Genomic DNA, 23,037 nt, shown 5'->3' on the forward strand with positions numbered 1-23,037 from the left:
ATCTAATTAAAGCCTCTAAAGCAGTGCTACAGATGCGTGAACAAGTATTGTCACTCGCAAATGTGCTTAGAAAAAAGCTTTTTGACCTATTCATCGTTCTCACCAGAGCTGACAGAACCTGACTCAGTGGCTCTACTCGAGGTCAATAATTATTTTCGAGCAGATAGTTACACTGCCATACGTCTCGCTATATTCCGACCTTATCTAATGGGTTGAACGGTCTGCTCACCTGGTAACAACCCCACGGCCCGCGGCATAACCTCCTGAGCTCTCCCGTCCTGTACCCCGTTCTGTGCTCCTCCAACCAATACCAGCCTCTCCCTCCTCTGCATCTCGCTGCGGCCCGGCATCCCGCTGTGGTCCGTCTGACCGCTCCGTGACCGTTCCTGACGGCATGACCTGGCTACAGCGGCGTGCCGACGGTGAGACTCGCGACCCGGCCCGGCCCGGCCCGCTCCAGGCCGGCGCGGTCGGGCCGGGCGGGCGGCTCCAGTAGGCCGCCGCCGTCGCCGCCGCGAGCCACGGTAACGGTGCCTCTCTCCGTGGCGCGTCCGTCCGACTCGGCAGCGGCGGCGGCTGGTGAGCGGCTGGAGCTCGGTGTGCCGTTTGTGTGTTTGTGGTGCGGTGTTTGTGTTTGTTTTGAGGGGGGAGGAGTGATGAAGGGCTGAAGTAGTGCGCTGGAGACTCGGGAGAGGCTGCTGACTGCTGAAGTGTTCTGGTGCCGGCGAAAGTCCGGAAAGTATCGGAGCCCTATCATCGCTTCTCTGTTCTACTTTGGCAAAACTACGAAAAGTTCAGAAGCCTGAAGTCAACAGAAGCGCCTGTGATTTCGCCCATCAGCCTACAAAACTGTAGGCCAAGAAACTGACCTCCGCGTATTCATCTAACCCAACCGCGGACACCCGTCAGAACTCGAACCATGGATGTTGAGGACGAGCCGGGAGTGATGATCACGACAGGTAAATAAACATCACCGCCCTCATATATCTCTCAGCAGGCGAGGCCGGACCGCGCGCGCTAGTAGGGCCATCATTTTCCTGGGTCCGGCCGGTGTTTTGTCGAAGTTTTTGCTGCTTGTAGAAAGGTACGGAGAGATGCTCGTTGAGATTTGGACTACGGACGCTGTTAGGCGTTCCCATCGACCCTGCGTTCCATCTTAGTTACTGAGATGTTGATGAAATGTCTAGCCTCTTCAGTGTTCAACTATGCGTCGCATCAGTATTTTACACAATCGATAGCACTGTGCTAGAACAGGAGATGCATCGATGACCGTTTCTCGCAGTGGGTATATGACATCCTTATTTATGGGCTACCGATTAAAAGTGACTTCATCAGCCCTGGCATCTCAAGATGCCAGATACCGGCCAACTCTCAAAGATAATCGATATTTGTCCGAGAGGTCATGGCGACATATCCAAACATTACACTCTCAGCTCTGAGCTACCGTTATCTTGACTTCTGGCGGGTATCTTTCTTTTTCAGTTCCTTGGCTCAGCTTTTCCGACCTATCTCTTGCGTTGATCTGTGAAACATCAACATTACCTCATGATATTTTCGAAATTCTCCATGGCCTTTCGCTCATGCTCACCGTCCCGTCGTCTTCGTCACGGGCGTAACGCGGCGCGCCGTGACGCCGTCACGGCTGGCGCGCTCGGCCGTCACGCCGCCGGACCGTGACGGCGTGACGACACTGACGCGCCAGACGTGGTGGTGGTGTCGGCGGCGTGGCCATGTCAGACATGGCCGGGCCGTCCCCGCTGTGCTACCGGCCGGGTCATTGGTCACCGGTCACCGGTCATTGGTCACTGGCCATCAGTCACTGATCGCTGGTCACCAGTCACTCGTCACGGCCCACTGGGCACCATCGGTCATCGAACCCCGCTCCCCGTATAGCCGTCCATTTACTAAATGGTTGGTTCTTCGAAGGATGGTCGGCTGTGGGTCCGTGTCCGATGATGTACACTCTACTGAATCTTGCCTGGGTCATGTTGCTAAGATTTGGTTTGGTTGTTTGGAAGTGTGAATTTTAACCGTTTTAACTAAATATTTACACTGCATGAATCTTAGCATGTCGCTACAACCGTCCTTACATTTGATCTACATCACAGAACAGCTTTGTGCCTGGAAGTTAAGCGTTTACTTGTGCGGTTTTTAAATCTCAAACCTGAGCCAGTCGGCTATGACCTGGGTGGAGCCGTGTGTGATCGGTACGTTCTCATCATCGTAATCGGTGACTACGGTTATAATCTCTCGGGTGACCGCATTGGTGATCTGTAGTGACCGCATTGTTGGCCGCCCTGGCGACCGCATTGTGAACCACACTAGCTACCGCATTGGTGACCGCCCTGGTGACCGGTGTGGTGGCCGGTGTGGTGGCTGGTGCACCGGCTGGTGCACCGGGCCGCACCTGTTGGATAGTGCCGGGTCAGACGGTCACAACTCATACGGCCGGCCGGCCGGAGGTCGCCGATCGGTGCGCAGTACCGGTCGGCGAAGGGCCGGTCCCGACGGGACCCCCCGCGGCGCGGAGCGGGTGGAGTATGTCACTGTGGAGACCTCACAGGGGGCTGTCACCACCCCCGCCCCCTCCCCGCCCGAGACGGCGGCCCGCTCCGGACAGACTCGGGAGAGAGGGCGCGTCTGTCAGGAACAGTTGGAAGTGCGTCTAGCTCATACATTATTCAGCGTGTGGGACTCAGAAATACAAGTTGGAATAAACAAACGCGACTTGTCAACAGTCTGCCCGACATCGTGAGGCCGCGTACCGTGTCTCTACATTACAAAGTCCCTAACTCAAGGACATCATCTACCATTGCCGTGCTTTTACTAACAACGTAAACGACGAACACAAAAGGGCATTGTGTTCGTCTTTGCAAGTACATTTGACTGTTTTCCTGAGAAAGAAAACACCACTCATTTTACTGCAACTCCTCATTAATTATGTATTCTCACGGCTTTTCAAGTACGGCCGGGGTCGCGCTGAGGTGTACAATTGTTCACAGAGTGTGTGTCCGGTGGGGTGCCTATTTGACATGCAGGCCCTCTCCTCATTAGGACGAGAAGGGTGCCGTAGTGAGCCTTCTTCCGTGATGGCCGAGACAGGCGGCTGCCTCTCTCGATTTATCACCATTATTAACCGTGACTGCGGGGGATACGACAGCCGCACAGAGCTAAAACGCAGCTCAGCTGCATTGATGTTACTTTTGAATGGGCCTTACGAAGCCGTCTGAAATATGTGCAAGAAAAATACTTTTTGAGCGATATATATATATATATATATATATATATATATATATATATATATATATATATATATATATATATATATATGTGTGTGTGTGTGTGTGTGTGTGTGTGTGTGTGTGTGTGTGTGTGTGTGAAGTTGATGGGCAAGGTAGCCCATAAATTTCACATGCATCGACAAATAAATTAAAAAAGTGGTAACAGGTTTAGAACCTATTCAACGAGTGAGTGCTGTTAAAAAGTTTGAGTCCGTTATACGCCAAAGACCGAACACTCTATGAACCACGGTCCACTTGGAATGTCACGTATCGTTTCGATAGTCGACGGCGGCTTATTTATTAATTTTCATGTGAATTGGTGCCTTATACCGGCTAGCACCATGAAGTTATTGTGGATGGCTACTGGCATATCAGCCGTATGTGCTTGTTATACGGCTACTTTAATCGAATAACTCGCGGGTTCAACAACCAAAGCATCGTAAAACAATGTAGCATTACGTTACTGCAATCATCGACGCTATAGTTGAGAAATATTGGTGTCATCATCTCCAATTATTTTGTCGTTAAACAAATTGGCAACCGTGTAGGACATGTCTACAGGGCTATAAGCATCCTATTTCCGTCGACGTGCTGTGCGTGCCCACTGCCCATGAACGATGAATACGCATGACGTCGAACCTTCGTGATTGTTTTTATTAAAATTTACCGAGTTTCATATTTACTTCTGGCAGTCATTGCTCAGACTTTGGTAAGAAGTCGTGATGCATATGAATGAAGGCGAGGTGGCTTGAAACCTATTGATGTCAGTACTTCTTCAATTGAAAGCAACTCAAATGCCTATGCCTATTGATTAAAATTTGACTTTTCCCATCCTTGCGGGCCTTGGCCCAACATTGAGTGCGGCGACACGATGATGTCAATACAACAGCACTATCAATGCTTTCTGTCACCGTTCCAATAACTGGCTTGACACCCACCTTCCCTCATATCGTTCTGAAATCGCTCATGACGCACTCGACACACCTGACTCATTTAACACCTCCACATCCATTCTCCCTCCCACCATTCTATGACTCTGTGCTCGGCACCTCTGAATCAAGCCCCTGTAACCTCCGATACCATATCTCCTCCCTCCCTCCCTCCCCTCTCTCTCCATAGTCAGTGCCTATCAGACCCGATATACCGCCCGTGTGTCTCATCTGGGCCCGATACCGATATCAGAGGGCCGACTCGGTGGGTGGCGGCCGCGGCAGTGACGAGCCCGGCTCTGTACGGACTGTAGCCGGCCACGGTGGACGTGTTGTGAGGTGGGGACGGTCTCTGAGAGGCAGTCTCGTCAGTGTGAGTCGCTTTGAAGAGTGTTCAAAAGGGGGGGGGGCGGGTTTGTGAGTTTAGCCTGAATGAAAGTCTGAGCGTGAAGATACATAGCACAGTGTGTTGTGTGCTCTTTGCTTGTTGCTTGTCTTCCTTGCCTTCACGTTCGCTTGTGTGTCGTCTGATTTCAGGATCCTTAATTCTTATCACTGACATAGTTGTCGGATTGTCTGACACTCTCCCTTTTCTCCTCAGGTGTGGAGGCTCTCTCCATCATCGCCAACAAGCAGAAGACCAAGACGTTCCTGGAGACGCGTATTCAGGCGGAGCTCCTCTCGGCGGCGGACAGCAGCTCCTGTACCAGCGGCGGCGGAGGCACCTGCGACACCAGCTCGTCGCCCAGCTCGCGGCACAGCTCGCGGCGCAGCTCGGCGCACAGCTCGCCCGTCTGCTCTTCGCGCGCGGCCGCCCACGGCTCCCGCATGTCGGCTCCGGCCGCTCCGGGCGCCGGCTCCGACCCGGCGCCGGCCGGCTGGAGGCGCCGCTCCGTGGAGGGCGTCTCGCCCGAGACCCGGATCGCTCGGGAGATCCGCGAGCAGCGCAGCCGCGAGGAGGAGCTGCGCCGCGCGCGCGCCGCCGCCGGCCCGCTGAGCCCGGCGCCGGCCGACGAGCCGCTCTCCGGGTACGGCAGCGAGGAGAAGGATAGTCTCACCGAGGAGGGCGACAGGTGAGACGATCCGACCCCAGATCCGACCCCAACACCTTACAATTGCCACTGCTGATACTAAAGATAAGTTACCGAACAACACTGTAACTGCGCTGTACAGTTGCCACAGAAACTGCGTTACCGCGCGAAACGTTTCCCCGACATCCGCCTTAAATCATTATTTTCGTCATTGGTTTCTCGTATCCCTGCATGTGTCCATGTGTCTTCCTCTGAAGGAGTACAACATTGAAGTAGCACAACAGGCACATGCCGAGCTGTTGAACCACTGTCCCAGTTTCTCCTAGGCAAGGTCCTGGCCTCGGTCTCAGATGCCGCAGCTCTGTCAGAATTTGTCGGCGCAACCCTAGCGATATGACATTCGACTCTTCTGACGCACCGCCGTGCGAGCTGTGTACACAGTGATGTCAGATCATCACAACGGTGATGTCAGAACCGACTCGAACTCCCGACCTTGTGAAGCCGCGGTCGACAGCTCCTGCCACTGAGCCGAGAGGGTGCCGCGTGCTCTTGGGCCACCTCGTAGAACGGGCCACGTCGCCACCAAAACATGGGAACCGGCCGGCGGTTTAACTGTCTGAGACGAGCGAGAACGTCTAATGAGTAGCAGCAGATGGTCTGGTCTGTCCAGTCGCTGTACGCGTATCGGTGGGAAACTGGCATGTGCTGGAGCCGTCTCGGCCGGGTACTCCGTCAGGTTTCTATAGAAGCGATCATGCAGACGTGAGGCAGATATAATGACTCTACGATATGGCTACGGGAATGACTCTATAATGACTCTATATAATGGCTACGAGCTTATCAAGCATCTGTTGTCGGTTTTCCGTTTGATTTTTTGAGCCAGGTTCATAAAGTATAGGTGAACTCATTATAAGCAGAAACCCTGTATCTGTTTGACATGCAGACCACATTGATTACACTATCGATTTGGCGACAGAAGGGGTGGGCGCAGTCATGCTACGTTTGGCTGTGTCTCGGTCAAAGGTTTATAGTGTCTGTAGGGGCTCTTCACGACCAAGGACAGTCATGCAGTACTTTAACCCGTATCTGCCTTTTAAACATTCGCTCTATCAGATATGAGCCTTTGAAGTGCCATCAACTGATAAACTGAATCCTTCCATTGCTAACGTATACAGTTGAGCTGGGCCTTTTCTGTGACCCCTGGCCCTGTCGACTCCGATAGTCGGACTAAGTGAATTTGTACGTTCAGGTATTGTATCCTAGCGTATATTCGTCGTATATCTCCCCCTAGCTGACTGTCCTCAGTACACTGCACCGTGTAAATAAACACGATGCATGCTTTGGAAGCCGGTCAAAGTTTGCACTCCGAGTGGCGGCCGCCGCTCGGTCCGGCGTTGGCCAAACAAGTCGAATGCAGTCGGCTGCCCCGTTCATTTGTCACCGCCCCTCCCCTAGCTCCCCCATCCGGCCCCTCTGCTTGCTTTGGTAGGCTCGTTGCAGGGTTTCAAGTACAGGCCCCCCCCCCCGCGGTGTCGTCAGTCGTGCGGAGTGCACCCCGAGGCCCGATCTGGTCTATATATAGGGCTAGTCGCCTCACCGGGGCGCGGAGATCTCCCCGGGGTGCCACTTGGAGCTGACCTCTGAACTGGGCCGTGACCTGACCTGTGACCTGAGTTCTGACCTGACCTGTGACCCGTCCTCTACCTGTCCTCTCAACTGACCTCGGAACTGACCCCTGGAGTAAACTACCTGACCTTTGACCTGACCTGTGACTGTCCTCAACCAGACCTCTCAAGTGGCCGCTGACCTACCATCAGACCTGATATGTGACGTGACCTTTTCTTTGATCAATGACGCTACCCTTTGACCTTTTACCTGATAAATCCTCTCATCCTTGACTTGCCGCTGCTTAAATCATTCCCTGTCGCTGACCCTAACTGTGTCTGTCATCATCCCGCTCTGACCTTCGGTCTATGCTGATCACCTCCGACTGGACCGCTGTACCTGATTTGTCTCGGACCCGCTGTGTCAGTCTCTAACCCGCCCTGTCCGCCGCCAGTCCGTCTCGCGGCCGCCCCCTGAGCCGCTCTCAGGAGAGCCTCAGCTCCGGTCACAGCTCGGGCCTGGGCTCGGAGCACGCCGCCGAGCTGGCCGCCCGCCGCCGGGTCACCGTCCGGCCCTTCGAGGAGCACGGCGATGAGGAGCACTGGTCGTTCGCCAGGTGAGACGCGGGGCTGGGGGGGGAGGGGGGGGCTGTGGTCCTTCGTTAGGCGAGGGTCGGTCCTTGGGGGGGGGGGGGGGGGGGGGTGCTCCTTTGTTAGGCGAGGCATTGTTTCCGGTAGAATGGTGAGGGGTGGGGTGGGGAGGGGCGAGGTGTACTGATAAGGGAACAGCTGGCGGTTTTTCGTCACACAGGTGGGAGTGGATCAAGCGAGAGATCAGGGAAAAGATATGACGCATTCCTGCCGTGTCCGATTTTCGATTTGCTGCCTTTACTTTTGGCAGTCGTGCTCTACGGGCTAACGCCTTGAAGAAAGCAATCGGGTGTCGTTCCATCATGCACAAAAATTGAGATGCTTAATTATAGGGTTTTAAGTGTTAAATAGGGCTATCCATCGCGGCACCAAGCTGCTCGCCACTCTCCCATGCAATTTCACCACCTTTCTCACGATTATTTCACGGCGCGCAATTAAGCGCACTTAGCGAGACGTGTGTCTGGTCGGTTCGCTATCTCGGAGCCATTGCCGTCGCACTCATACCGGGGGTTCATGGCCGGTCACCAGTCGCTGCATTGTTAACGCAGTGGGTTGTTGTAAAGTTAGATGACTTGGCAGTCCCGAGCTTTTCTGGTGAACTTGCTTGTTCTTTGTAAGCGTTACGTTACATGCGATCACTGGGAGGATAATGATACGTTCAAACTTTCCTTCGTTGCTGTCTGTTTGCATCTTTTATCAAATATATTATTTATATCATTCAGTTTATGTGCCCTATGCGTTAGTCTGGTCTTTTGAATGAGCCACGTAGTCGGTAGAAGGTCCGGCAGAAGACCGCTGGAGTCACTGCATTGCACGAACATCCACCCCGCCTGCCCTTCCACCTCTCTGTTTATCATCCACACCACCCGCCCCTGAATGGATGGACCCGGTGCCGGCTACACGGCGCCAGGCGACTCAATGGATTGTGTTCACTGACCGGTTGGCGTGTCATCCGCTGCATAGTCGCGGCCTGGCCAGTGGTCGACAGGCACATCCTTTCAGTGCACTGTGCTTATTTCCTGGCGTTGAATACCGAACAGGGTTAGGGGAAAGCTACAGTGTGCATGTCATTCGTGACAGTAATGTGGGAGAATTTCTGACTCGTTTCTGTCACGTTTGGGGTTTTCCCTTCCGTCACCTGACCTGACCTGACGTCGTGTTTCTGACCCAGCAGGTCGACGGAAACACCGATCGAGCGTGAAATCCGTCTGGCCAAGGAGAGGGAGGAAGAGACCAGGAGAGAGCAGGCTCTGCGAGCGGCCAAACCGACCAAAGAGACCAGCTCTCGGCCTCATGAGGTGAGACGACAGGGATAATTACGTGATGTTTGATACCCCAACGGCTGATCACGGATTCAGAGGCCTTCACTAAACGCAGCTTCAGAGGCTGCCTTGGTGGGGAGATAATGCATCTGATGCGCATTCAAGCGGGTAACGTGGCACATTAATTGTGAACAGTGAGTTGCACAGTTCGTGATTGTGCAAGGCGTCGTGGCCACAGTTCGGCACCGGCATGCGAACAGGACTCGGAAACGTGTCGAATCATTGGCGCCGCTCGTTTTTGCCGCACGTTATCAGTCTTATCAGATAGTGACGCGACACAGAATGACCTCAAGGAGCTAGTGAAGCTACCAAGAAGCTACTGCCCTCCTGCTATTATCAGAAACGAAGTCAACACCAAGTAGCTCTAAATCTCCTTACATGACGTACTAAAATCCGGTGCTAGATATGATTTATTAGACGGAACTCACAAACACCAAACGGCCATTGCCGTCATCACCATTTGGCGGCTCGTATCAACATAGACGGTCCATCTGCACCGGTATCGGTTTCAGAGGTCGGACAGTCGACACAGTCTGTATCCGTGTCTGATAAACAGCGTATGACACACAGCACACCCCTGGAGCGTCCCATCCCTGTCCGCCGTCCCTGGCTCTGACCTTCGGCTCGATCCTCGCGGCGGGTCGTCATTGTCACACTGTGTGTTCCGTTCCGGCGCAGCCGTCTTGTACCGCCTCAGCGGAATCGCAGCACTCCGCCCCAGTAATGTGACGGAATTGTCAGCGCGGTGTCTTTTATATCAACATCTGAGGCACAGGCTTTGTTTGTCGTCCTTCTTTCAAGTTTCACCTCCCTCCCTTCTATTGAGTCCGTCCTTACATACGCCCATTCCAGCCTCGCCCACATCGCCGTGTCGCAGTATTACCGGTCGTTTATCCCCTCCACCCTCGGCACCCGTCTGACTTTCCGTCTTATCTACCACCCACAGTCGGGCCAGCCTCCTTCGGTGAGCACTCCGGGCACGGGCCGCCGTCCGGCGCCCTCGCCTTCCGACGACCACCGGCAGGCGGCGCTGCGACTGGCCACCGGCCGCGTCCAGCACGAGATTGAGGAGGCCACCCGGCGCGAGCTCGAGCTCCGCGGAGAGGGACACCTCATCACCACCAGCGAGGAGACCGTCGATGAAAAGGTGCGCGGTTTGGTGCGCCAGCGCGAGGACCGCCTGTTTCGCGAGGTTTAACGGGTTATGTAATGGTGCAGCTCTTAGTTGTCAACAGTGCAACATTGGTTCGAGCTTTGCCGACGTGTTATGGGTTTCGTCTCAGTTTGAAATAGTTTGAAGTGATTCTGGTTAGTGACCAAAGCAGTGGGTCATCTAAGTTGATGGCCTACAGAGTACAGAGCTCATGTATCTCTGTCACCGTTTTATCTAAATGCCGATTGAAGATGCTTGGGAATGCCGGATTCTTATCAAACGGATTCAGACGGGCTGATTGACCGATGCATTTCATATGTGGTTTGTTTTCGATAGAGCTAGTCTTTGATCTGCCTTTCTCTCCGTCCCCAGGTCACCCGTCTCGGCGACATGACCGAGCTGTCAAGACAGGTGCGCCAGCAGTGGAACGACCCCGACCCGCGGCCGACTCCGCCCGCCGCCCGGCCCGCGCTCCGGCCCGGCAAACGCCCCGCCAACCCGCGACCGGTCACCGCGCCTGTGGCTACCCCGATCACCGCCCCAGCCCCCGCCGCCGCCCCCGCCCTGAGCACCTTCCGCCCGGCCTCCACCGGCCCCGCCGCCGCCCCCGCCCTGAGCACCTTCCGCCCCGCCTCCACCGGCTCCGGGCGCGGTCTGATGGCCAAGTTCATCTCCTCTCGCGGTCGCCTGCGGTCGGCCGGCGCGTTCGCCGCACCCGCGCCGCAGTCGCCGCAGTCGCCGGTGGCCCGCGCCGCGCCCGACAGTCCTGTGGAGCCGCGCCGCGCCGGTGCCGTGGCGGCCGGTGGCGCCGTGCGCCGTGGCCCGCGGTCGGGGCAGGCGCCTGTGCAGCGCCGCCTCCAGACCAGCTGGTCACTGGACAACCCGGCCGTCTCGTCCGGGGCGCACGGAGTGAGTACTGCCGGTTCAGGGAGAACAGGCTTCTGAGATAGAGAAGAAGGGGAGTCAGGGGAGTCAGGAGGAGGGTTGTGGTGTCACTTCTGGGAGATCGCTAGTGCTGCCAGTGGTTTGTATCTGGCGAGAGTCAGGGATATTGAGACCTGTATCGTTTTTTCTGATTGTTTATTTTTGTGACTAGTATCAGACACAAATGTTTACAGATATGCTGTAATGATCTCAAGGCAGACTGCTTCTGTGAAGGACTTTGACCCATGTCTGACGCTTTCTTATGACACCGTGGCATGATTCACATACTCTTATCTTCTGATACCACACCCAGTCCTCACATCACCGCCGTGACCGATTCCGGTGACGTGAGACATTTACCAGCGCCATGAAGCCCCTACTGACGTGCCATCATCTTCTCTCAGGCGGAGCGGCGGGCTTCCAGTGGCGTGGTCGGCCGGCGCCTGCTGACCGCCGAGGAGAAGATCCAGCTCGAGCTGAAGGTCATGAAGGAACGCGAGGAGGAGCTGCGGTACGTGTGACTTACGTTGGCGGACGTTTAGCTTGGTTTGGTTATTCGTTTACCCATATCCACTTTAGGGTGTTATGTATTGGGTATCGAGTATAGTGATTTGACGGAAACGTTCAGCATTAAGCATAAGCGGTTGTCAATTTCACGGGCCTATTATGCTACTGGTTCATAGTTGTGTGGTGACTTTACATAATCGACATTTGAGCGCTCTTCGCGTCGCTTTAAGCTATTGTTGAATCCTAATCTCGCCCGCGCACCTACACCCTACGATCGCTCCTCGGTGCGCTATGAGCCGGCCGCCGTGTGACCCTCCCGCCGCGCCCATACAGCCGGGAGCGGAGCTGGGCGCTGGCCCGGTCCCAGCCGGACCTGCTGGCCGCCCTGGGCGACTCGGAGGCAGAGGAGGAGGACGCGCCACCGCCGGCGCCGCTCTCCAGAACAATGTCCAACCCCAACCTGCTGGACGACGAGCAGGTTAGTGGGTGGGAGGGTAGAGAGACCGGCGGGGGGGGGGGGGGGGAGCGGGTAGATATTTTAGGATTAGTCGCATAAAGATTTGACTCGAAGGTGAGTTAGGGTAGTGTTTGATGAAGCGTCACGGCCTATTTTGTGATCTATTTTGTGTGTGTCAAAAATGCTCAGTTACGGAAGTGGTGTATGCAGAGTACGAGAGACGCGTAAGTTTGTATGTATGTATGTATGTATTTACCGGATAAGGTCACTCCACTGGTGCAGGGCTATTCTGCGACCTTCGTCATATACAATGCAATATGAGCACACAATGAACACTTCATAAAAGACACCTAATAAAACCGATCAATACAGTGGACCCAATATGACACAAAATACACGACTTGTGTTCAATGGCTGGTTAGGTCATCACGGATAGATGCCTTGATGCTGCGCAGTGACATGTGATCTCTGTCCCTGGCGATCACCATTCGGTTGTACAGGTCGGCAGCCCGGTATACAAATCGGCGTTTCCCGTGATTGTTGCTAGACTTGGGCAGTGTGATATGGCGAGATTGCCTCGTTTGACGGCACACATGCTCATGGTTATGTACAAACCAGGAGCGCAGTACATCGGGTTTGTCAGACAACAATATGCTGTGTAGCAGCGAGACATCAGAATGCATCACCATATCAGCTGCACGCAGCCAGCCGAGCCCACTGATAATGTCCGACACATGATCACACCGACGTCTTCCGGACACTACCCGGGCGGCGAAGTTCAATATCTTTTGAACTCTAGCTAAGCCAGTGCGATTCGCTAAGTTCTAAGCAGGTGTTACTCATGCCTCCCAAAAGCCTCATCACCCGGCGCTGAATGTTCTCACTGGCCCACTGACAGCTCACACCAACCCTGACTGTTCCCTCGGTCTCACTGAGAGCTCTCACTGACTGTTCCCCAGCTGCCGGGCGGTAGTATGTCCACGGGGAGGCGGCGCAGCGGGCTGATCGACCAGTGGGAGAGCAGGATACAGGGAACCAAGACGTGAGGCACCGGCCGACGACGGATGCACCGCGCAGGTACGGCAGGAGACTGCTGGATTAATGACAGAATATCTCGCCCCGCTGAGGATAGTAATCGTCTATTTCATGAGTCATAACAACTGATGTTATATTGCACTCGGCTTTACATTTTGTGAATGTAGTGGATTGCGTGTGTTGTTGACAAACATGGCATCCTTTTAAGCTTTTAAACGGAGAAGAGTTAGCTTTGGTAGTCAGAGGATCGTCGGTCCGTCAAAGATTCTGAGATGTGTTTTTGTGACCGGCAGGCACGCGAGACAGGGGACTGGAACTGCGACGAACAGCGGGGCCTGGTGCTGACTGCCACTGGTGCTGAATGGTGGTGCTGACTAACTAGTGCTGGTGCCGGAGATTCAGCGTCCGCCCTGAACTGAAAACATTACCGATGACAGGGCAGGGCCCGATAGTAACCAATGCCAGACTGCATTGGTCGCAACCTGACGGACTCCGCGTCAGCGAACCGAAAGGCCATCCATAGATTACCGGCGCCTCCGCATAATCCCGGTGGAAATACCAAGTGATGTATTCTATAAAACACTGCTTATTTCTCATCGGTGATGAAGCTTTTGTTGATTCTGTTTCCGCGGCCGGCGGCTGGAGCGTCCGCTGGCTTTCGGCCGGGCGGGCTGACTGACCTGTCGCGGCCTGTCGCTGGGGTAATGCAGAACATGTGATAGTCGCCAGTGAGGAGGAACGTTGCCGGGGGGCGGGTGGGTCGAATGAGCTCAATGCGGCCGGCAGGCCCGGGCTCGGGCTGACTCGGAGTATATCTGTGTAGCTTTAGACGCCGCGCTGGCCCTGTGCTACTCTAACAGAGCTGGGAGGGTGCGGCACACTGCCGCGGCTCGAGCGCGAGTTACGAGTGAGTGAGTGACAGCGAGTGAGGAGTGTCTGTACTGGTCCCGTCCGTTGAATATATTCAATACGATATACCCCTTAAGAACTGTGTTTGAAACGTGTGACCGTCGCAAGTTGGATGCGAACCCGGGACCTTCGGGATGACGATAAAAAATTCGGCAGATATCACCGCTAGGCCAACTGTCAATGAATTTGGGCGCCTTCCCAACCGCATTACACTGCCCACATCTGGATACTGGCATTCGCCGGCACTTTCCACCCTCCTACTCCTACCCAGCCCTAGACTACCCCTTCTTCAACACCACACACCACCCGCTTAACAACACCACCCACCACTGAACGGACAGCCCCAGTGGACACAGGCAGCACCAGCTCAGCCGTATATTCAGTGCTCGGGGCGTGTCACAGAGTATACAGTGGGCGCCGCCTGCCCGCCGCAGGCACACAACAGCCGCCGACAGCGCATAAATGAACCCGCCACCATGCACCCGCCGGCCGGGCCGCGCAGTCGCAATCGATCAAAATCACTAATTAAATTAAAACAAGAACAACACGGGCGCTGACCCCTCGGCGGGTAAACGGCGCTAGCCGGGCGCGCGCGCACGACACGCCCCAGCGCCGCCGGCCGCGCCGCCTCTTGCATATCCTGTATTGAGCATCTCCGTCTCGCCGTCCTGGGGCCGGTCTGTCTGTCTGCGCACGCGCACACGGGGCGGCGAGTGGCCGGCCGGCAAGCATCGCTGGATGGACTGGGCTGGGCACACGCCCGGCGCGGACGCGGGCGCGCGCCGGGCTTGGACGGCACTGGGCGGCGGCGGCAGCGGCGCGACACGCGCCACACCGCCCGCCAAAAAAGCTCGCACTATCAAAACCGGGAGGCGGCAGCCGCGTCGGCCCCGCGCGCTAGCTGCCAGCGGCGACGGCTGTGACTAGTTCGTTAAGAATATGGCCGGGCCGGGGCGGGGCGGGCGGAGCGCGCGAGTCACATCACAGAGGGCGCCCTCCCGCCCCGACTGGAATGCTCTCTCTCTCTTTGCTCACGCTTTCACGCACGACGTAACACTCACCCGCTCACGGACTAAAAGACAGCACGAGACGCTCAGTACCGCTGCTGAAACTCGTGGTGCCACCGGTTGAAGTCGATGTGGAATAAAACTATGGAGCCCGTCGCCAGGCCAGCCATCAGAAACCTGCCAGCAGAACGCAATGGTTAGACTTAGATCACTCAAAACGCCAACCAGCAACGGGCAGACAATATCAAAGGCAAAAACTGCCACACATCCAATATATTCTATGAGCACCTACTATGGACGCCTAACCGAAGGAAGCCGATAATTATTTCACCCCATCCTTGCAATAAAAACACAGGCTCAACGTCTCACGCTAGCATCTCAATATAAATGACAACCACCCGAGAGACCTCCAGCTCTATCTGACTGCGCGCGCCTGTGCACTGACTTTTGGTCGTGGCTGAGCACCAGGGAGCGAACGCTGCTGTCGCAGGCGGGGTAGGCGTACAGCGGCGAGAGACTGAATGTGCGCCACACCTCCACCACGCCGCGGTCACCGCCCGTCATCATGTACTCGCCGTCCCGGGAGAGAATCATACACTGGTGGGAGAGAGAGAGAGGGGGGTGTTAGAACGACAGACTCATACACTGGCGAGGGAGAGAGGGGGCTGTTAGAACGACAGACTCATACACTGGCGAGGGAGAGAGGGGGCTGTTAGAACGACAGACTCATACCCTGGCGAGGGAGAGAGGGGGCTGTTAGAACGACAGACTCATACACTGGTGAGGGAGAGAGGGGGCTGTTAGAACGACAGACTCATACACTGGTGAGGGAGAGAGGGGGAGGGCTGTTAGAACGACAGACTCATACCCTGGCGAGGGAGAGAGGGGATGTTAGAACGACAGGCTCATATACTGGCGAGAGAGAGAGAGGGGGCTGTTAGAACGACAGACTCATACCCTGGCGAGGGAGAGAGGGGGCTGTTAGAACGACAGACTCATACCCTGGCGAGGGAGAGAGGGGACTGTTAGAACGACAGACTCATACCCTGGCGAGGGAGAGAGGGGGCTGTTAGAACGACAGACTCATACCCTGGTGAGGGAGAGAGGGGGAGGGCTGTTAGAACGACAGACTCATACACTGGCGAGGGAGAGAGGGGGCTGTTAGAACGACAGACTCATACACTGGTGAGGGAGAGAGGGGGAGGGCTGTTAGAACGACAGACTCATACCCTGGCGAGGGAGAGAGGGGATGTTAGAACGACAGACTCATACACTGGCGAGGGAGAGAGGGGGCTGTTAGAACGACAGACTCATACCCTGGCGAGGGAGAGAGGGGGGGGGGGGGCTGTTAGAACGACAGACTCATACACTGGCGAGGGAGAGAGGGGGCTGTTAGAACGACAGACTCATACACTGGTGAGGGAGAGAGGGGGAGGGCTGTTAGAACGACAGACTCATACCCTGGCGAGGGAGAGAGGGGATGTTAGAACGACAGACTCATACCCTGGTGAGGGAGAGAGGGGGAGGGCTGTTAGAACGACAGACTCATACACTGGCGAGGGAGAGAGGGGGCTGTTAGAACGACAGACTCATACCCTGGCGAGGGAGAGAGGGGGCTGTTAGAACGACAGACTCATACCCTGGCGAGGGAGAGAGGGGACTGTTAGAACGACAGACTCATACCCTGGCGAGGGAGAGAGGGGGCTGTTAGAACGACAGACTCATACCCTGGCGAGGGAGAGAGGGGACTGTTAGAACGACAGACTCATACACTGGCGAGGGAGAGAGGGGGAGGGCTGTTAGAACGACAGACTCATACCCTGGCGAGGGAGAGAGGGGGCTGTTAGAACGACAGACTCATACCCTGGTGAGGGAGAGAGGGGGAGGGCTGTTAGAACGACAGACTCATACACTGGCGAGGGAGAGAGGGGGCTGTTAGAACGACAGACTCATACACTGGTGAGGGAGAGAGGGGGAGGGCTGTTAGAACGACAGACTCATACCCTGGCGAGGGAGAGAGGGGATGTTAGAACGACAGACTCATACCCTGGCGAGGGAGAGAGGGGACTGTTAGAACGACAGACTCATACCCTGGCGAGGGAGAGAGGGGGCTGTTAGAACGACAGACTCATACCCTGGTGAGGGAGAGAGGGGGAGGGCTGTTAGAACGACAGACTCATACACTGGCGAGGGAGAGAGGGGGCTGTTAGAACGACAGACTCATACCCTGGCGAGGGAGAGAGGGGGCTGTTAGAACGACAGACTCATACCCTGGTGAGGGAGAGAGGGGGAGGGCTGTTAGAACGACAGACTCATACACTGGCGAGGGAGAGAGGGGATGTTAGAACGACAGGCTCATATACTGGCGAGGGAGAGAGAGGGGGGCTGTTAGAAACGACAGACTCATACACTGGCGAGGGAGAGAGAGGGGGGCTGTTAGAACGACAGGCTCATATACTGGCGAGGGAGAGAGAGGGGGGCTGTTAGAACGACAGACTCATACACTGGTGAGGGAGAGAGGGGGAGGGCTGTTAGAACGACAGACTCATACACTGGCGAGGGAGAGAGGGGGCTGTTAGAACGACAGACTCATACACTGGCGAGGGAGAGAGGGGGCTGTTAGAACGACAGACTCATACACTGGCGAGGGAGAGAGGGGGAGGGCTGTTAGAACGACAGACTCATACACTGGCGAGGGAGAGAGAGGGGGCTGTTAGAACGTCAGACTCATACACTGGTGAGGGAGAGAGGGGGAGGGCTGTTAGAACGACAGACTCATACACTGGTGAGGGAGAGAGGGGGAGGGCTGTTAGAACGACAGACTCATACCCTGGCGAGGGAGAGAGGGGGCTGTTAGAACGACAGACTCATACACTGGCGAGGGAGAGAGGGAGAGGGCTGTTAGAACGACAGACTCATACACTGGCGAGGGAGAGAGAGGGGGCTGTTAGAACGTCAGACTCATACACTGGTGAGGGAGAGAGGGGGAGGGCTGTTAGAACGACAGACTCATACACTGGTGAGGGAGAGAGGGGGAGGGCTGTTAGAACGACAGACTCATACACTGGTGAGGGAGAGAGGGGGAGGGCTGTTAGAACGACAGACTCATACACTGGTGAGGGAGAGAGGGGGAGGGCTGTTAGAACGACAGACTCATACACTGGCGAGGGAGAGAGGGGGCTGTTAGAACGACAGACTCATATACTGGCGAGGGAGAGAGGGGGAGGGCTGTTAGAACGACAGACTCATACACTGGTGAGGGAGAGAGGGGGAGGGCTGTTAGAACGACAGACTCATACACTGGCGAGGGAGAGAGGGGGCTGTTAGAACGTCAGACTCATATACTGGCGAGGGAGAGAGGGGGAGGGCTGTTAGAACGACAGACTCATACACTGGTGAGGGAGAGAGGGGGAGGGCTGTTAGAACGACAGACTCATACACTGGCGAGGGAGAGAGGGGCTGTTAGAACGACAGACTCATATACTGGCGAGGGAGAGAGGGGACTGTTAATACGACGGAATCATACACCATAGAGGCGGATATGGAATGGAATATGAGCACAAACACCCCATAGCATCATACAACTGATGACGCAGGGATGGGACAATCAGCACTCATTACCGGATACGACACCGCGGCGGTTACAGCCCAACATCACCCCCGGTTCACTCTGTCCCTCCCCTCCCATACCAACCTGTATGTTGGACGTGTGCACGTCGTGTCGGAGCCGCTCTCCGTTCACCGAGTAGGTGACCACAGCCGCCTGCTGGTGCGCCGCCACGATCATGCCCTCCCGGCTGAGACAGACATGCTGCGGCGGCCCGGCGCCGTCGGGCGCGGCCAGCGCGTGCAGCAGCTCTCCGGCCGTGGTGTGGACGAGCACGGGCCCGGCGGCGGCGGCCGAGACCACCAGGCCGAGCTCTGCCGACACGACCAGCGCCACCAGCGGCCGCTCGTGGCCGGTCAGCGTGGCGCGAGGACTGGCGCAGTCCGACTCACCCAGCAGCATCTGTGGCGGCGGCGGGGAGCGGGTCAGATGGACACTCTGGGGCCAGTGGCAGGTCACACGCACAGCCCTGGGGTCAGTGAGGTGAAACGGGGTGAGACGGGCAGCCCTCAGGGTCCATCGTAAAATGGGACGATGTCAGATGCATCATGCATGCATTCATGTGATACGTTAAAAACTTAAGCAAACCAAAAGCGTATCCACATTACCGACTCGAGGCCAAACTGACAAAGTCAACTACGCATTGCAAAACAAACTCAACGCTCATTTGAAGTTGTGTGTAACCCCGCTCCTCCAACTATGTTGACCCCGTATAGTGAGTGCGTAACTATGCTGGTTCCAGATAGGTTCACAATTTTTCGCTGGCTAACACAACCTGTCATGATCGCTCCTATGAACAGATGCCATAACACTCGCCTCGGGGCACATTAACTAGAACCAGCCAAACCCCTCAGGCACATAAACTGACCTGCGACCTGGCGTTCCAGTGCCAGAGCAGGACGGAGCAGTCCTCTGCTCCGGAGGCCACGTAGCAGTCAGAGAGGATGTTACACTCGGAGCGGGCCAGACACGTCACCACGCCGAAATGGCCGAACACAATCTGCACGATCCGACCTGGAGGAGGGGGGGGGGGGGGACAGGTCACAGTGGGGGCAGAACACCAAGCACCGACATAACATCGGCTTTTGTGGTGATCGTGGGTGGCGAGTGAGTGCGTGAGTGAGTGAGCGAGTGAGTGAGTGAGCGAGTGAGTGAGCGAGTGAGTGAGCGAGTGAGTGAGCGAGTGAGTGAGCGAGTGAGTGAGCGAGCGAGCGAGTGAGTGAGTGAGTGAGTGAGTGAGTGAGTGAGTGAATGAGTGAGTGAGTGAGTGAGTGAGTGAGTGAGTGAGTGAGTGAGTGAGTGAGTGAGTGAGTGAGTGAGTGAGTGAGTGAGTGAGCGGTGATACTGACAGGAAAGAATGCGAAAAGTGTGCGTGGTGAGTGAGGGGTATGAAACGCTTATTCAGGTACGGGACCGTTACAACAAGGATGGGAAAGGGCTGTGGCAGAACAATCCACAAAGCTGCCAAAACAATAGGACGGAGAAACCTACGGTTATCAGCACTTTTACTCCCTCCACCAATCAAACTTAATCATTAAATTTAAATCCCTTCAGAAAGGAGAATGACGACCAAGATGAGCATGAATCACGATAAAACACGAATCAGATCGTCCTAAGCTAAGTAAAAACTGGATGACGGCACCCATTACGAAAACATCTTGCATCCTGTTGTGACGTTAACAGCCCGCGATTCGTACGCCTTATATTACCAGAAAACACTATCTGACATCATGGTTCTGCGGAGTTCAGGAGCCGGGGCTGAACGCGTGCACTCAAACAGTGTGTGGCCTATCAGTGGTATCTGATCGCAGCTTATCTGAAAATGTGTCAGCGAGAAGTGTCCTGCAGTAAAAACCGACTCAGATGACGAACAGATACATAATCAGATCACAGATGTGATAAACAAGCTAAGTTTCAACAGGATGCCGAATACAAGAAAGTCGAGAGGCAATGTTTCTTACAGTGAAAACATTCTGCCAAAAACTAATTATCCACCCTTAAGGGTGCGTTTCACGCGTAACGCTATGAGAAACGTTTTTCGTAAATATCTAGAGCATCGTTGCTTCGATTGCCTTCATTTTTGGATATGTTATGAAAGACGTTAACTTCGTCATCACAGAGTGGTTACCGTTGTTCTGCAATCCACATATACTGAGCAATTGAGACAAACATATTGCAAAATCAAAATTTCAAACGAATAGAACTCAACAACGGATTGTCGTGCGACTGTGATGTTTGCAGTTTTGGACAGACGAAGTCAAGGAAAACATTTCCTAGCAAGCCTTTTTTCAAATTTTGTACTATGTTTTGCATGATACAATTTTCATCTTGCAGTGCATTGCATGAAAGCTATGACAACAATTTCAAAAATGTGGCTGCTAGGAATCATAAAGACATCGATTCTCTTCACAATTCTGTAGAGTGAATCATCATTGCATGCATCACTATGCAGTTCTATTCATTTGAAAGTCATTGCACAGCTAGTTCATGAAATCGCCGAGAGATGTCTCTGGCTGTATGGCCCGCGCGTTTCGACGGTCCCCTCGGCTCGTCACTCAGCGGCGTTTGTTGACACAGTGTCACACCCATTAGTTACGGCGCTCCGCTGGCGTTCGGCCGCCGTCGAGGTGCCCTGAACCCTCCCTGCTAAGTTTCGCCGTGACCAGACGGGTCGGAGACTCATCCCACGATCTATCCATGAGCGGCGCCCAGCCAGGCGTCTCCTATCGCGTGCCTCTCACTCTTGATCGGCGCAAAACCCAAAGGCGTTCGATAGCCCTGCTGCACTGAGAAAATTAATTTCATTGACCTCAGGGTCACTGATGACGTCACAGGTCAGGTCAAAGTTAAAATGTTTCACCGTTCACGGGCCTTCTAGAAAATGCCTTATAACATTGATTAAAAGGCATTTTATCGAAAATCATCGATAAAGCGTGTTTTGTGACCAATTTTTCATTTCCAACTCAATGGTTTTGGTTAGACGACCATGAGGGACGATTTAGGTTACTTTCTGGTGGAGGTTAGGTCAAGGTCTGGTAAAAAAGGTCAAATTTCGAAGTTGATACTTTTGCATAAAAAGGGTACCTATTTCGATGTACAGGTCTCGCGAGATTAAGCGGTAGGTTTTGCACTTTTACATTTCCGGTTATATCTCAGAAACTAATCGATCTACGATGAAGCCATTTTACAGGATCATGGCCGGCTTGTGAACCAACAAGTCGATCGCATCTTCAACACTTAAAAGCTTAAGACGACGAAGATATAGCCTGAAGTACACTAAATTTTCTAGGTGCAAAACCTACCGCTAAAACCCGCGAGACCTGTACCTCATCACGGGGAATCCAATCGATCGCAAAACGTCCTCAATTTTGCGACCGATACCCCCGAACCCGATTACGACACGCTGACGAAGTTTTGTGATAAAATTCGAAAGCTCCGACCCGAACGATTTCTTAGGGGATTTAAGTCCGGATGAACTTAAATCATAATTACATTATAAGTAGGGGAAGGAGGGTGAATTGCGCCACCTTAAGGAAAAACGCTAATTGTAAGGAAACCACTGGAGATGTAAGCATGCACTGTTCACCATTTCAAAGAGGAACTCATTGGCTACGATTTAAAGGGACCCTCCCACCTTCAAAAAAGTTAATGAATTGGCATGAAAGTGATGTCGCTCGGTTCAGAAAGAGCGAAAACGAATATCTACCAAATTTCATCGAAAAATATTCACCGGTTTTCAAGATATTAGACGTTTAGTTATGCTTACTTTTTGGGATCTCCGCTGTTCCCAGCGACTTTATTTGAAAGTGCGGCATTTGTTGCGCTTAAAGCAGCATATACCACCGCGTGCTACCAAACGTTTTAGTAAAATATTTAAAAATCGTTAGATCTCCGCTGACGTCACAAATTCTAAGGGGGCATACCAATGCATTAGCCCCTTAGAATCCGAAAACTGCAAGTTTGAAATTCCGTATCTCCGAATTAAAGCATTTTTCGATGTTGTGAGTGCCCAAACCGGTATTTTCAGGCCATGGCCACCAATTTGGCTATCTCAACTCAAAACTAATGTTAAGGTGGGATGGTCACTTTAAGAGCCTCCCGATCAATTAAGAATGTTTCGTTTGCTTCTGACAGTTGCTTTTTCAAAAACATGCAAAAGGGCGCATTTACCAACAACTGATGTAAATTGCGCCAGGGGGATGGCGCAATTAGAACCCAATTGCGCCCTATCCTGTAACATGGCTAAGCAAAGGAGACGGAATGCATACACTCCGGCAGTCTATGTCATTGTGGCTTACTTGAACATGTATTATGTGAATCAAGCTCGATGCATAATAAATGTAGATATAAATTGCGATGTTTTTTTGCGCAGGTCAATAACTTTACTTGTGTCCGGTATGCTTGTGAAGTGGAACGAAAACGTTTGATGTAACCGACTAGATATATATAAATGTATGCGCCTAGACTGTTATATTTTCAATCGTTTCTCTCAAAGTTAATATTTTTTATTGTTTCGACAACTTTTTTGACATCAGTTCTAACTTTGTATCATAGCTGTCACCTCTCACACCTGAGTCCATGTTAAAAATGCCGTATTTCGTCAATTACACCGTAAGTTCA

General features: G+C 54.0%; 2 protein-coding genes across 7 annotated transcripts in view; one reads left to right on the top strand and one right to left on the bottom strand.

Moving 5' to 3' along the window:
* The window catches only part of LOC122389617, a 50,928-nt gene extending 37,046 nt beyond the window's left edge, over positions 1-13,882 (top strand). The window contains exons 4-12 of the mRNA XM_043381807.1: positions 4,812-5,283; positions 7,301-7,462; positions 8,671-8,794; positions 9,765-9,965; positions 10,344-10,880; positions 11,300-11,406; positions 11,736-11,880; positions 12,819-12,936; positions 13,188-13,882. Of these exons, the coding sequence (XP_043237742.1) occupies positions 4,812-5,283; positions 7,301-7,462; positions 8,671-8,794; positions 9,765-9,965; positions 10,344-10,880; positions 11,300-11,406; positions 11,736-11,880; positions 12,819-12,905 (1,835 nt within the window). The 3' untranslated portion in view covers positions 12,906-12,936; positions 13,188-13,882. The remainder of the gene's footprint in view (positions 1-4,811; positions 5,284-7,300; positions 7,463-8,670; positions 8,795-9,764; positions 9,966-10,343; positions 10,881-11,299; positions 11,407-11,735; positions 11,881-12,818; positions 12,937-13,187) is intronic.
* A 282-nt stretch (positions 13,883-14,164) lies between these two features.
* Positions 14,165-23,037, bottom strand: part of LOC122389611 (neurobeachin-like) — a 157,729-nt gene continuing 148,856 nt past the window's right edge. For all 6 annotated transcript variants that reach the window (XM_043381793.1, XM_043381798.1, XM_043381794.1 and 3 more), the window contains exons 48-51: positions 19,286-19,431; positions 18,505-18,819; positions 15,256-15,407; positions 14,165-14,987 (exon numbers count right to left, since the gene is read on the bottom strand). In XM_043381793.1, the coding sequence (XP_043237728.1) occupies positions 14,897-14,987; positions 15,256-15,407; positions 18,505-18,819; positions 19,286-19,431 (704 nt within the window). In that variant the 3' untranslated portion in view covers positions 14,165-14,896. The remainder of the gene's footprint in view (positions 14,988-15,255; positions 15,408-18,504; positions 18,820-19,285; positions 19,432-23,037) is intronic.

The sequence above is a fragment of the Amphibalanus amphitrite genome, unplaced genomic scaffold, assembly GCF_019059575.1.
Source record: "Amphibalanus amphitrite isolate SeventyFive unplaced genomic scaffold, NRLGWU_Aamphi_draft 000365F_arrow, whole genome shotgun sequence".
Taxonomy (NCBI): domain Eukaryota; kingdom Metazoa; phylum Arthropoda; class Thecostraca; order Balanomorpha; family Balanidae; genus Amphibalanus; species Amphibalanus amphitrite.